The 13,332-nt window shown below is 32.2% G+C and overlaps 1 protein-coding gene across 1 annotated transcript; it reads left to right on the plus strand.

The window, feature by feature from the left end:
- The first annotated feature begins 11,644 nt into the window (after positions 1-11,644).
- Positions 11,645-12,716, plus strand: LOC119644829. Its single transcript, XM_038044587.1, has 2 exons — positions 11,645-11,929; positions 11,997-12,716. The coding sequence occupies exons 1-2, from the start codon at positions 11,645-11,647 to the stop codon at positions 12,714-12,716; spliced, it is 1,005 nt and encodes a 334-aa protein (XP_037900515.1).
- Positions 12,717-13,332: the final 616 nt, after the last annotated feature.

Genomic DNA, 13,332 nt, shown 5'->3' on the forward strand with positions numbered 1-13,332 from the left:
GTCGATGATGGCGCTCTGCGCCCTCATCTTGATCGAAGTGTTGTAATATTGATGTAATATATAAGAAAAACTTTACAGAATCAGAGAGAGAGAGAGCGACACGTCTGATTGTGTCGGCTGCTTACCTCAGTACAATTAAAAAAACGAGATATCTAGCAAAGGTTGGCACTTTCAACCCTACCAGATCTCAACTGAAAACAATATATTTTCAGCTGCATATGCATCAAGCCCGTCATAAGTTACTGTTTGCTTAGATCAAAATAGGGAGCAATTTTAAGTGTTTGCAATTACCACTAACTGCTGTTAAGCGATTATTAAGGAATTCTCATCTAATATGAAAGTCAATCTTCTCCAGAAACTTAGCTAAAGATGAACTGAAATTTGATATAAAATGATTAGAATGAAAGATTAAGGTAACAAAATAGTCGTAAAAATATGAAAGAGTGTGTTAGCCGATTACATAATACCGTAATATTTTAGTGAAACCAAAAATAACTAAAATAAAAAGTAATTTTAATCGTAACTTAAACTACAGACTAAGTACCAATGGGAAGTTACATAAATGATTCTACGAAAATTTATTCATTTCGAAAATCGTTATTCTATTTGGAACTTGCTTAACATAAATAAGCGTTAGTCTGTTCATTTGTGTAAGTGAAAATTAATTTTTTTTAAGTAATAGTTTCAACAAATTTAAGAATTTTTTAAAGCTCAAGGTCATTGCATAAAAAAAAAAAATATGCCAAAATGTGTGAAAACACATTCAATCATCGATGAAATTGTACGCTATGCGAGAGATCGCAATTAGGAATGAAGCGATCAGTTAGCTGCCCGTACACTTTTATCTCTGTTTCTTTTTTTTTTTTTGGTCGATAAAATGTGTGTATGGTCATTATAAACACAAACTGACAGCCTTTTTAGTGTTATGCAAAATCCATATATATCGGCATAATACATACATGCAAACACATTTCAGCACATACTGCAGTGGAAATCAATGCAGACTTGAAAAAGAGTGCATTCTTTTAATAAACGCATCACGAAAGTGGTTTGAATGGGTTTCTCCCCCTACGGGGAAAAGAATTTTAACATAACAAAGCTCCTATCTAAGGTTAATAACGTTCCTTTGAACGACTGCTTATTGGCGAACTAAGTAACAGCAGCAAAGCTGATATGTATGTATTGTGACAGCTTCGATCACAAGCACGTACAGATAATACAGAAGTTAAGTAAAGTCATAATTCAAAATTAAATTACACATTAACGGCCATTTGTGGTCTTCAACGCATCCCTTTTGTAGCCAGTAACATGTTGTTGACATTAACAACACAATACAATGAAATGTCCACAAACATAAACACAAATATGTGTACATACGTATGCACGCACGCACGCACGCATACACGCATACACGCATACACGCACACATGGACTCATACACATGTTTTTTGTGATATATGTACGGCAATATACAATGTACGCAATTACATACGGGGTGAAGTTTTTGATATGCTTGCATATGTGTGTAGGAGTCCTTGGTATGCTATATGGATATACGAGGTGAACGAATGAAATGTTCAAGTGCGATTATCACATAAAATATTGCATCTGAAACGTGTCCACTTACTTGTCGGTATGCATTATGTATGAACTTATGTGTGTAAGCCTATACGCAAGAATGTAGAAATATGTACGCGAAAAGATATTCAGCTCTTAGTTAAACCTTAATTATTCGAAGAAATATTGAGCCTTCACTCCACTACAATCCCTACATATATTGCATATATGTATTATTCATGCTTATGACATTGCGTCATCCATTAGCAATATTTTGCATCGTTCTAATCTATGTATGCTTATTCTTATTATTATTAAGCTCAATACTTTTTAAAAATAATATGTGAAATAAGTATATGCAGGTATATATATATATATATATATATATATATATATGCATCGTCAATACATTGGGATGTCCATGCATAATGATTTAATCACACACATCCCACATTGATTCGGTTAAGTCCATTCTATCAGTCACCATTTACATGTCGCGCATAGGTTAATTTTCGCATATTTATCTTGTTAAGATTGTCATATAATTTTACATTTACGTACGCCCCACTCATTCGCTTATGTATACAATATTAAAGTAATAGTGAATCACAACGTAAATGCTGGTGACATATTGCATTGCAAATACAAACAAACACAACGAAAAAAAAAAAAAAAAAAATGAATCGAAATATAAAAAAAAAAAAAGATATGTTATACATTATTTACATATACGTATTTTAACTGCACGTATCCATACATATATATATATATATATATATATATATATATAGATTTATACATAAAACATGAAATTAAAGAATTTAATTTGCATATTTTATACATTTGCATACATAATTATTATATGTATGTATATACATAACATATGTATTTATATATATAACATATGCGCATATTCGCATAGTTATAATTGCTTTATTTTAATATTATATATCAACTAACGAACACACCGTCACCAGCACAATATAATACTTCGCTAATGAAGACTCTACAAAGAGCCTTTTTCTAAAATTCAAAATTTCTCTTTACACGCTCAGCAATATGAACCGTCCGTACTGGCCTGCCCGTAAATTGAAATATTTGCAATTCACAAAAGCACTTAATATAACGCAGATCCCATGATCTAACAGGTGATTAAAACATATTCACTTGTTTGGGATATGAAATTTAACAAAATTATATTCGCTCGTGACTAAATCTTTTATACCCATCATCTCTGTTTTTCAAAATTTTCGAAATAAAAGTTAGCCGTGTGGCCGAACTATGAAAAAAAAAAAAAGATTTTCTATTTCATATATAGGTAACTATACCTATCAGGTTATCCCATTTATATTTAACGTGTATTTCAAGAGCTATTTAAATCCACGACTTCAAATATCACTTCGGTGTTTTAGTAATATACGATCTTTATATCAACTGATCATCGAATATTGCGCGTATCTGTCTAAAATTCTTTCTTTTTTTGTTAACATGAAACGTAAGTTCCTTTTGGTTATCCTTATCGATATGTCGACTTGTCGTGGTAAACCGTTATAAGCAAAGAGGGCGAAAAACTGATGCGATCTAAATCATTTTCAGCCTTTGCCCGAAACATGTGACTTTCATTAAAATATATATCTAAAATTATCGCTTGTAGGTTACATGCAACAAAACAACAGCGACGAAAAAATAAGCTTAGATCAATTTAAAAAATTGTTGCGAATCGAATCAGAAGGAGGCTACACAAATGATTAAATGATTGACATCAAATTCTGAATCGATTTAAGCATGTCAGTCTGTCCGTCTGCGTATTGTCTGTTGCATAAAATGCAGCCATGGAATTTATAATTTGGCAAAAAACTTTGGAAATTTTTGTACGCAGGTTAACATTGAAAATGTACCAAATCGGTTGAAAGACACGCCTACAGTACTACGTAAACTGAGGAAATCTCTCTTTTTCCAAAGGAGTACAAATTTTTTCTCAATATAACTATAATGCGCGGGAGAAAGCTTCAAAGTTCCATTAAATATATCACTTTTTGGCCATTTTCGAAATGCCCTTAAGCAGGTCCGTCGGTTTGTCTCTCCATCTATCCATCTGGCCAACTGTTCAGTAATTGTGGTAAACATTGTTCCGTTAGCGTAAATGAAGTTATCTCCCATAAATATGATAAACAATATGCAAATTACTTAAACCAGTTAAGGGACACGTCTGCACCGCCTACCCGCCTATCGAAATAAAAACAGTGAGCATGAGTTTTCTTTTCGTGTTTGTTGTTCGTTGCTTATAAAGTAGAATCCATGCACCATTTAACTTCCCATCCAATATTATTAAATATTAAAATCTGGTTCTTTGTTCTGGTCCTTTTTTTTTTTTTTTTTTTATTTTTTTTACGATAAAAACGGTGGGCAAAAAAATTTAATTTATGAAGGTATAAAATTTTGTTTTTTTTTTGTTTTTTTTTTTTTTTTGCCTAAATGATTGTTAAAGTCATAAAGTATTCGAGTATCCACTATCATATGGGGAACCTTATAGCCAAAAGGCTTATAAATTTTCGCAATTTATCATCCGTACCCGTTCATATTTCAGGTAACATTTTAGTAAATTACAAGTAATTTGCTCAGCATATTCTTTCTCTTCTTCTTCGCGTGTATATTGTTATTCACACGCTGACGATATCACGAATAATTCGTTGAACGTGCAACAAATAAAAAATGTTATTACAAGTCAATAACAATGAGAAGCTATTAGTTTACAAAACGACACCATCGTAATTGTTTGACGACACGTGAGTTCATGCAAATATCGAAAGCGATAAAAGTACACCTGCACTTATCATACATTAGATTGTATTAGAAATTGCATTATTTTGCCAATTAATATAATTTGTTAATAAAAATATTTCATCAGTGTATATTAATACGAATAAATTAGCAAATAGTTCATCAAATAATTGTCAATTAAGTGAAATATTTTTCATTTGTTTTTACATATTTATGCTTCGTTACATATTTGTAATGGGATCTTAACATGAATAAAATCGAAAAATAGTCGGTCGAAATATTGCTTTTTAGTAATGCGTAATAAAATAAATACAATATGTTAGCGATACAGTACTACGATAGACTACTTTTGTCATTCCGTTTACGATAAACAAATATATACATAAGAGAAAGATTGCGTGCATTCTTCAACCACGTAAGGTTCGTATTGTCAGAGAGATCTTGTTGATCGCTTAAATCGACATAAAAATGAAGTTTGGTATATATATATATATATGTTTAAAAGGAGAAATCAATCGCTCATATCCACAATATAAGACTTTATTATATAGGAAGTAGTCAGGAGAGTGGTCGCATTCGAAACATTTGCAATAGCGTTCGCCATTGAGGCAAATACATGCCGATGTATCAAGTTTCGTCAATATGTCTTGAAAATTGCGACGTATAGGTTGAACACACGAAAACAAGAGAGCAGACAGCAAGATGAACTGGAAGACAGACGGACAAGCCAAACTTACATTGATTTGGAAAGCGATTTTCAATGGATAGATCGATCGGTATATTGAAAGACGGAATCCATCTTAACTCTATCTGGATGTTGCATACAGGCGGATCAGATTAATAAACCCTTGCATCAACCTTGCACAACTGGTGTAGGGTATAAAAATGTAGGGAAAAAAACGAAAAATTTGGAACAATCATTAAAGAATTATTGAGAAGGTATCGCAAGTAGGTATAGCAAAAATTTGGAACAAATTTAAATCATCTAAAAGCCACGTAGATGAAGTTCGTTTCAAATGAACGCGAGCGTTTCTGCTTACACCATATATGTATTGTTTAAGCTGAACATTTAAGCCTTCGAAATGATAAAACGTTACGGTACGATGTTCGTTCCATTTAGGCCGTAATAACTTTTAAGCTCACTTTGGACATATTTTCCTTACTAGGCTCAATTAATTTTAGACATCTGCATATACTTATTACTTAGTAGATGGCGGACGTTCATGAATCATTTTGACTGTGTCCTTTTCGTTTGTCTTTGTTTATACAAATTAAAAACAAATCTAAACAAAAAATGAAAAAAAACTTGTGTAAAACCCATTTAATTGGCATTTAAATCCTTCTGTATGTTAAAGTTTTTCTTTTGTTTTCGCAAATTAACTGAAATTAGAGCAAATGACTTTCATTTTCTCTTTTTCTCTTGTTTTTTTTTTTTTATCTCCGCTTTCTGTCCTTTTTCCGCTACAATTAAAAGAAGAAAAAAAAGAAAGAAATTTTACAGTAAAAGTTGAAAAATTTTTTAAGTTATTACATTCCGTTGCGCTGCGCAGCGAATTTTTTTTTTTTTTTTTTAATTTTTTTTATTGATTTATATTTTTGGATGTAGTTTAGCGAATCAATCACGATTTTAATTTAATTTAAATCCAAAGGTTGTGAACCGAGTTGTTGAACCTTATTATTATTATTAATTCTTTAGATTCTAATTTTTGTGCTGCACACACACACACACACACACACAAACACACACACACGATTAGCTATATTGTATCTTTGTGAAGATTTATTTTTAAACATTCAACCGGAAACTTTACTTTTATTGCTTATCTTACCAATTATATGTAATTGATTCAGGCAGAAACTTTTTTAGATAACTAAACACCAATAAAGGATAGTTCTCTTGCTTGTAACTAGCAATAGATCTAATCGATTTCACAAACTATTTCATGCAAAATTCAAAGTCCACCTAGCGCACAAAGTACACCTAGCGCACCAATACAATTCTCGAAGCTAAATATGCTTAAAAAAAAAAAAAAAAAGGCAGCCAGTATTGAAATTAATATAAAAATTTTAGCGATTTTTCTATACCTGCAAGGCATGGTCGGTTAAGCAAAACTTGTACATGCCCGTGGATCTTTTTGCAATGGCTAATCATTCTTGTTGTCTTCTTCTTCGCATATAATATTGGAAAATTTTTTTTTAAGACATCCTTATATAAGTTGTGTGAGTTTTATTTTTGTACATTTTATAAAAATATCGGGTAGTCGTCAAGTTATCTGTGAAACAAAAAATTGTATGAATTGTGTATATATCTATAGATCGCAACAGTAAAATAACGAAACGTAAGAATTGAAGATTGCAGATTGATGTGTGAAATTATTGCGCGCTTACACAGTTCTCTTCAATGTAGACGAGAGACTGTGTGTGATGCGGCCGAAGTGAGCTCACACATTCTAATTACTTTTTTCAATTATCTAAGAACAGGTACCTTTCGTATGTATTCGTATGTACTACTTGGTCTTACTCAGGTTAACATTCTCAAAGTTACTCGGCATTTCGTATGTAACTCTCTATATGCATGACACGACTGGAAGGAAAGTATTTTGGAGGAAAATATTTTGAAATTTGTGTCATTTATTTTTTTCTTCTTCTGGTTACTTTGAGAAGATGTTTAGCCGGTTCCTACTAACATTTAAGCTTTTATCCCCTGGAAGTATATAAACTTAATCTTGGTTTTATACTTCAATTTCGAAGATTATGACGATAGACATACCGATGAATATAACAAACGTAATGCTTCAAGTCACAATTACCAAAACCTCGTAATGTATATAGGCTATGTATAAGACGCAAGACGCAAGCATTACAAATGAAAAAATCAGATTTGTATTTCCAATGGTTTGTATAAAACTTCAATTTACTCTCGCTCTCTTTCTTTCACTCTTTTTTTCTCTATCGTATCCTTATCACATGGGTAAGAAAACTGTCTTCATATTAGATTCATGATCGAATTTTTTATACGCGCCACCGCGATCCTAAAAAAAAAAGGAAAAGAACTAGATTTCCATACCCTATAATATAGAATGGGCGTGTGGAAAATTTATATATATATATATATATATATATATATATATATATATATATATATATGTATATGTATTGGACTTTATGAGTAACAAGGAAAAAAGGACGAACAGTGACAGTGCGTTTATTACATGGACCGACAAACCATGTAGGCCTATGACAAGATCAAGTCGTTTTCAAATTCTTTAGCAAATTTTTAGGCGATCACCTTTACTTTTGCGAACGGGAGAGTATGTACCACACAACTGGCCAAAAATTTATAGTTCTTATGGGGCTTTTGAAGCTTGCTTCTGCTTTGAAGCTTGCATAGCATTTTCCTAGACGTGGTACAACATCACTCATAGAATCTACGTTCAAATTTTTGCAGATTTATCTCCTATAGTTGATCACTATTGAGCAACAAGCCAATAATTTAATCCTTTTAAAAAAAAAGGGGTTTTCTCAGTTTACTTGACACTATGGGCGTGTCACTCGACTGATTTGGCTCATTTTCAATACCAACCGGAGCGGAACAACTTTGAATGTTTCTGCTTAATTGGAGTCGATAGCTTGAGTACAACTGACCATACAGACAGACGGACGGGCATAATTGAATCAATTCAGAATTTAGTGCTAATATATACATATAAAGTGTCTCTGATGCTTCCTTCTGGGCGTTGCAAACGTTTCGATAAAATGGATATAGTGCTCATCCTACGTTGATAGGTACAAAAAAAGTTACGTGCTCGTAGTATACATGTGCGTTTGCATCGATATATAAATTTATTTTTCACATTACTCATTACTTTATATCAATTTATGTTGGCATCTTTATTGAACTTTTAATTAAATTCACGAAACTTTGTTTTCTTTGGTACGCAAGTAGTTGAGCTGGCTCAGCCACAATGGCAGCCATTTATTACAAGAATTTAACATTTCTTTTAAACCATGTTCGTTACGCGGAATTAATTAAGCTATTGTTATGCATGAAATTTATTCATTTACAGCAAAATCCCTTCAGATATTTTTCAATATCTAAAAGAAAAACTTTTGAAAGAAACCACGATCTCTCTCCCAAATCATTTCATGATTCCCAATCTATGTCAACCTCCGTAACGGATTCAATAAAAAATATTCAACAATACAAAGGAATAAATAAAAAGTTTAATATTTCGTTAAAGAGTAAACTTATGGAACATTATGCGTACACTTGTCGTCAAGTAGGAAAGGTACACTAAACCGTTTTTGCGTTTCCGTCACAGACTCTCGCACGCTCCCAGACGTGAGATCCTTCGTCATTTCAGAATCAGAATCTGTCTCTCAGGAGCTTGCTATTAATAATATTTAAGTTTTTCGTAAACAGATTTCGTTTGCAGATATATGAGGGACGAAAGTTAAGTTACAAGACGACCACAACCGCCTGGAGGATCAAATAAGTTTGTAGACAGTGACCTATTTGACCAAAGTCCACCCTAAACTCTCTCTCTCTCTCTCTCTCTCTCTCTCTCTTTTTTTTTTTTTTTGCTTGTACTCGTTAATAAAGCATTTAAAACTTCAGTATTGGAAAAAAGTGTAACTTTCTTTCTGGCTTTGTGTTGACACGAAACATAGTCTGCCCGGCTTTTCGGCAAAAAACTTTTTTTATACCTCACACCACACTTGCGGTAAGAGAGTATATTAGCATCTTCGATCGCACATACCGATCGGTATATTGTCACCTTCTTAATCAATTTAGGCTTGTTTGGCCGTCCATCTGTCCCTCTGATGTCTGTTCATGCTTTCTTGTATTTAATGTAAACTATGAAATTTTAGAGATATTTTAATAAAATTCGGTACGCAGACACGAACGCTGTTAAAAATAAGACTGATTGGAACACTTTTTCAATCACTTCCAATACAAGGCCTTATTTTGAAAGATCGTTATATGATTGAATGCGTTAAGCGAAGGTGTGTAGGATATGTAATGGTGAGCCGTGTCCTACCATAGTGTTCTTAATTGAATATTACTTTTTTTCAGTAATTTTTTTATACCCTACACCACTTGTGGCATAAGGGTTTACTAAGTCTGTGCGGATATATGCAATATCTAGAAGGACTTGAGATAGATCCGCCTTTCACTATATTGATCGATTCAGAATCACATTATGATCTAAGGTTTCAATTGCGATTGTCGTACAAATGTATTCAGGCAATTGAGTTGATTAAGCGGCGAGGGTTTGTATACAGTTTTCATATTTGAATGATTACTTTAGTATTGTACTCATACGATTATTATTATTATTATTATTATTATTATATTTTTTTTTTTTTGTTATCAACAAGAGACGAAACAAGTTAATAAGATTGTCGAAAAATAAATTTTTATTTGATTGTTTTTTGGTCAGGTATTTGCCAAGATTATTGTTATTTTTCTTGAAAGCAAAAGGGGCTTAGACTCTGGCAGAGGATATACAGCATTGCAGTTATTATCAATCGATTATTTCGATTCTTTGAAAGAAATCTGAGATATTTTTTTAAAGAATTACATATAGATGTAAGCACATAAGCCCGTGATCAACTCTGATTTAAATCTGTTTGTATGCTGCGCCCGTTTGAAGGACAACATTTTTACTAGTTCACTAAAAAGAAATATTATTGAAAATTTTGATCAATTTTCGTGTACGTATGCGAGGGAAAAATAAAAAAAAAAAAAAAATGCTAAATTTACATTTTTTCTTTAAGTAACTTTGCATTTCGATAAAGTTTATCGTTGTGAGTGTTGCTCCATTTCAATAGAAATTTTGCAATTGTTGCATGATTTCCATTTTGGAATATTTAACAAAAAACATCAATTTAACATAAAATTGAAAAAGGAATAAATAAATGGGGAAGAAACAAAATGAAAAAATAATAGTAAAAGAAAAGGCATAAGAAGACAAAGTATATATATATATATATATACTACAACGTACAGGGCAGGTATGTTTTTAAAAATGTTCAAAGAATGAAGAGATGCTAAGCTTATTGTTTTATGCCCATAGGAAATTATCGCAAGTGCATTAGCATTACATGTACTTGCACTTGTTATACAGTATTAATACTTAGCAGTCTGTGCGAGGCTGCTATGGACAAATCAATAAATGCATTCATTATACTTGAAAGTGTTGTACATAAATGTGTTCAGGTGCAAGTAAACGCAAAGAAATTTAACATTTATCCCAACGACTATTTTTCCAAATATGTTGTTGCAATAAGAGACGTTCGAGGAAGTGACGGAAATTCGATAAGTTGCAAATCGAAGATAGAGTAAAAATGTTTTTTTTTTTGTTTTTTTTTTTGCACTTAACGTATCTCAATAGATCAAATTGAACCCGTCTTCAATTCTGTATTATCGTTCCTTTACGACTTTTGCCTAGCCGTACACGATATTTTTATAATTTAGTTATGTAAGATGCACTTTACTCTGCTTTATTTGTGTTCGTCGATACATGTTTGCATCTCGATCAAGACGCTTATTAAAATATATCATAGATGTTATTTATGCTTTCGTTGCAAGCAAAAGGAAAAAAGTAAAAAAAGTAAGAACATTATAATCGGGGAGGGCCGACTTTTAAATACCCTACGCTGCGTTGTCTAATACATGTCGTATTTTCATCGTAGAACACAAAAGGCATATAAAGGCATATGAAGGCATATTTTTCATGTGCGTAATTATGGGGTAGCGGGTCCAAAACGCCAGCTAATGCCGTACAAGTTTAATACTTACATAGGGCAGAACCCAAAAGTAGGCGTAGATTTCATTTCTGTATGAAATAATTATAATAGTATGGGTCAAATACAAAGCTTAGACTTTTGTGCTCCACAAGGATCAATTTTGGTGATAGTCGTTATTAATGTAGGATTGGCATTTAAATTAATTTTTTTTCAAGTTAATTTACTATTATGATATAATTTGTTATGTGGCCTGGCATTTTCAAACTACTTTGAGAATTTTTTTTTATTATATTATATTATATACACACAGTTTGCCTTGAAGGAATAATAATAAAAAAAAATAAAAAAAATGGAAAAAAAGTAAGAAACAAAGTAATCGTGTTAGATATGAGTTTGAAAAAAATTTTTATGATTTCATTTTAAAAAGAATAATTTTGCTGAGATTAGATTTTATTTTTAAAGAATTTTAACAGAGAAAAAATATATACAAAAAAAAAAAAAAAAAAAAAAAAAAAATTAATAAAACAAAAAAGGAAGAAAAACATTGAAGAAAATGCGATATTTATACAAAGACGCCGATGAAAAATTTGTTAGGGAGAAAACCAGACGCGAGAAACATCATGTTCTAGACAGTTACCAGTTTCGTCTAAATAGCATGATTTGTGGTAAAACGGATTTCAATAAAAAAGATACACCGATCGTTTTTAAATGTACGCCCGATACGTTATTGATGTTATGCTCAAAAGTTGTCGATAACTATCCATTAATTTCTATATACGAATGGAATATCGAAGATATTTGCCGTTGGTTGAGACGCCGTGGCTATCCGCACTATCAGGTAAAAAAAATCATATAAAATTGAAATTCGTAAACTAATATTATCACCCTATATCGATATTAAATAGAATACCTTTCGTGAAAATCTTATCAACGGTCGCACCTTTTTGTTGCTAGATGTTTCAGCTTTAGCTGCCATGAATATTAAATACTTTGATCATGCACGTGACATTGCTTACGGAATTCGTACGCTCTTTTACTATGAGATGACTAAATTTGGTCGTAGTATAACACTAGCTCCGGAATTTCATCTTGAATTGTATAAATTATTTCGCACAAAAACGGGAGCCAAATACGAGAAAATACGACGAACCGATTTATGGCGTCGTATGCAATTGATAAGGGCCAAGACACCGACTTGCACGCATTGGGAAATATTGGAGCGTTGGATGACTATGACGAAATCGTTAGACATACGCGTCGGCTATGTACCTCGTCAGGAATTGTATGAATGTGCTAAGAAGATGAAGATCACAGAACAACCGGCAAAGACTCAGATGCATTGCTTCTGCTTGCCTCCTTGCAGTTGCTATTGGACCGAAAAAGAGACTCGTTTCCCATGGCGTTTGGAATGCCTGCCACATTTGCCACGATTTGATAGTGAAATTGCTATGCCATGCGAGGAGTGTCCCATTGTGTGCACTTGCCGTTGGAGTTCGAAAAAGTATAAACATCGAAGTGTCCTTAGCTGTTTGCAGCAATATTTTCCACAAAAATATGGATCGCCATTCATAAATTCGACTATGAAAATTAATAAATCCCAGGGATATCGCTTATCATTATATTAATATATGACCCTATATATTTGAATTATGCAGAATATAAATGATTACTTTTCATAATATACAATACAACCAATTATTGCGATCACAGAATGTACAAACTCTCATCATTTATCATCATATCAATGTTGGTCTCATATGATCGGGCAACGGATCACCAATTATACATATCTTCTATGCTATCCGATTTATTTTAAATGACATAGTCTTGAAAAGTAGTAATTGAAAAGTAACCGATTAACTAAGAACTAATTTTTAAATGTAATCATCAAAATTTGCTTTTAAAGTATGCTGAAGTCTTCTCATAGCTAACAGGGGAATACATTTCTTATTCATTTTCTAAATCCTTGCCTATCCTAGTATTTTTGCAATGACATGCTATTTAGCATTTTATTAAACTTTAAATAATTGCTTAGGTATTTTTTAAGCGACGTATCATTCCAGTTGCCTTTACCCTCGCTTCTTTTATATGTTTCCTGATGGAAGCTCGCAAAAGCTTAAAATGATGAATCAAATAAGAAGTTTGGATAAAATTCGATTTGTATATGCGGAGTTGTTAGCATTAGTTCAATTGTCTTCTTCACTTTAACTACACGTAATAAAATGTCACGCATGGGACACA

The sequence above is a fragment of the Glossina fuscipes genome, unplaced genomic scaffold, assembly GCF_014805625.2.
Source record: "Glossina fuscipes isolate IAEA_lab_2018 unplaced genomic scaffold, Yale_Gfus_2 0, whole genome shotgun sequence".
Classification (NCBI taxonomy): domain Eukaryota; kingdom Metazoa; phylum Arthropoda; class Insecta; order Diptera; family Glossinidae; genus Glossina; species Glossina fuscipes.

What these genes read in the sequence shown, in the direction of transcription:
- LOC119644829 (XM_038044587.1), top strand. Translation starts at nt 11,645, where the DNA reads ATGCGATATTTATACAAAGACGCCGATGAAAAATTTGTTAGGGAGAAA. An exon ending in GTGGCTATCCGCACTATCAG is followed by an intron (nt 11,930 to 11,996) that starts GTAAAAAAAATC and finishes GATATTAAATAG; the next exon opens with AATACCTTTCGTGAAAATCT.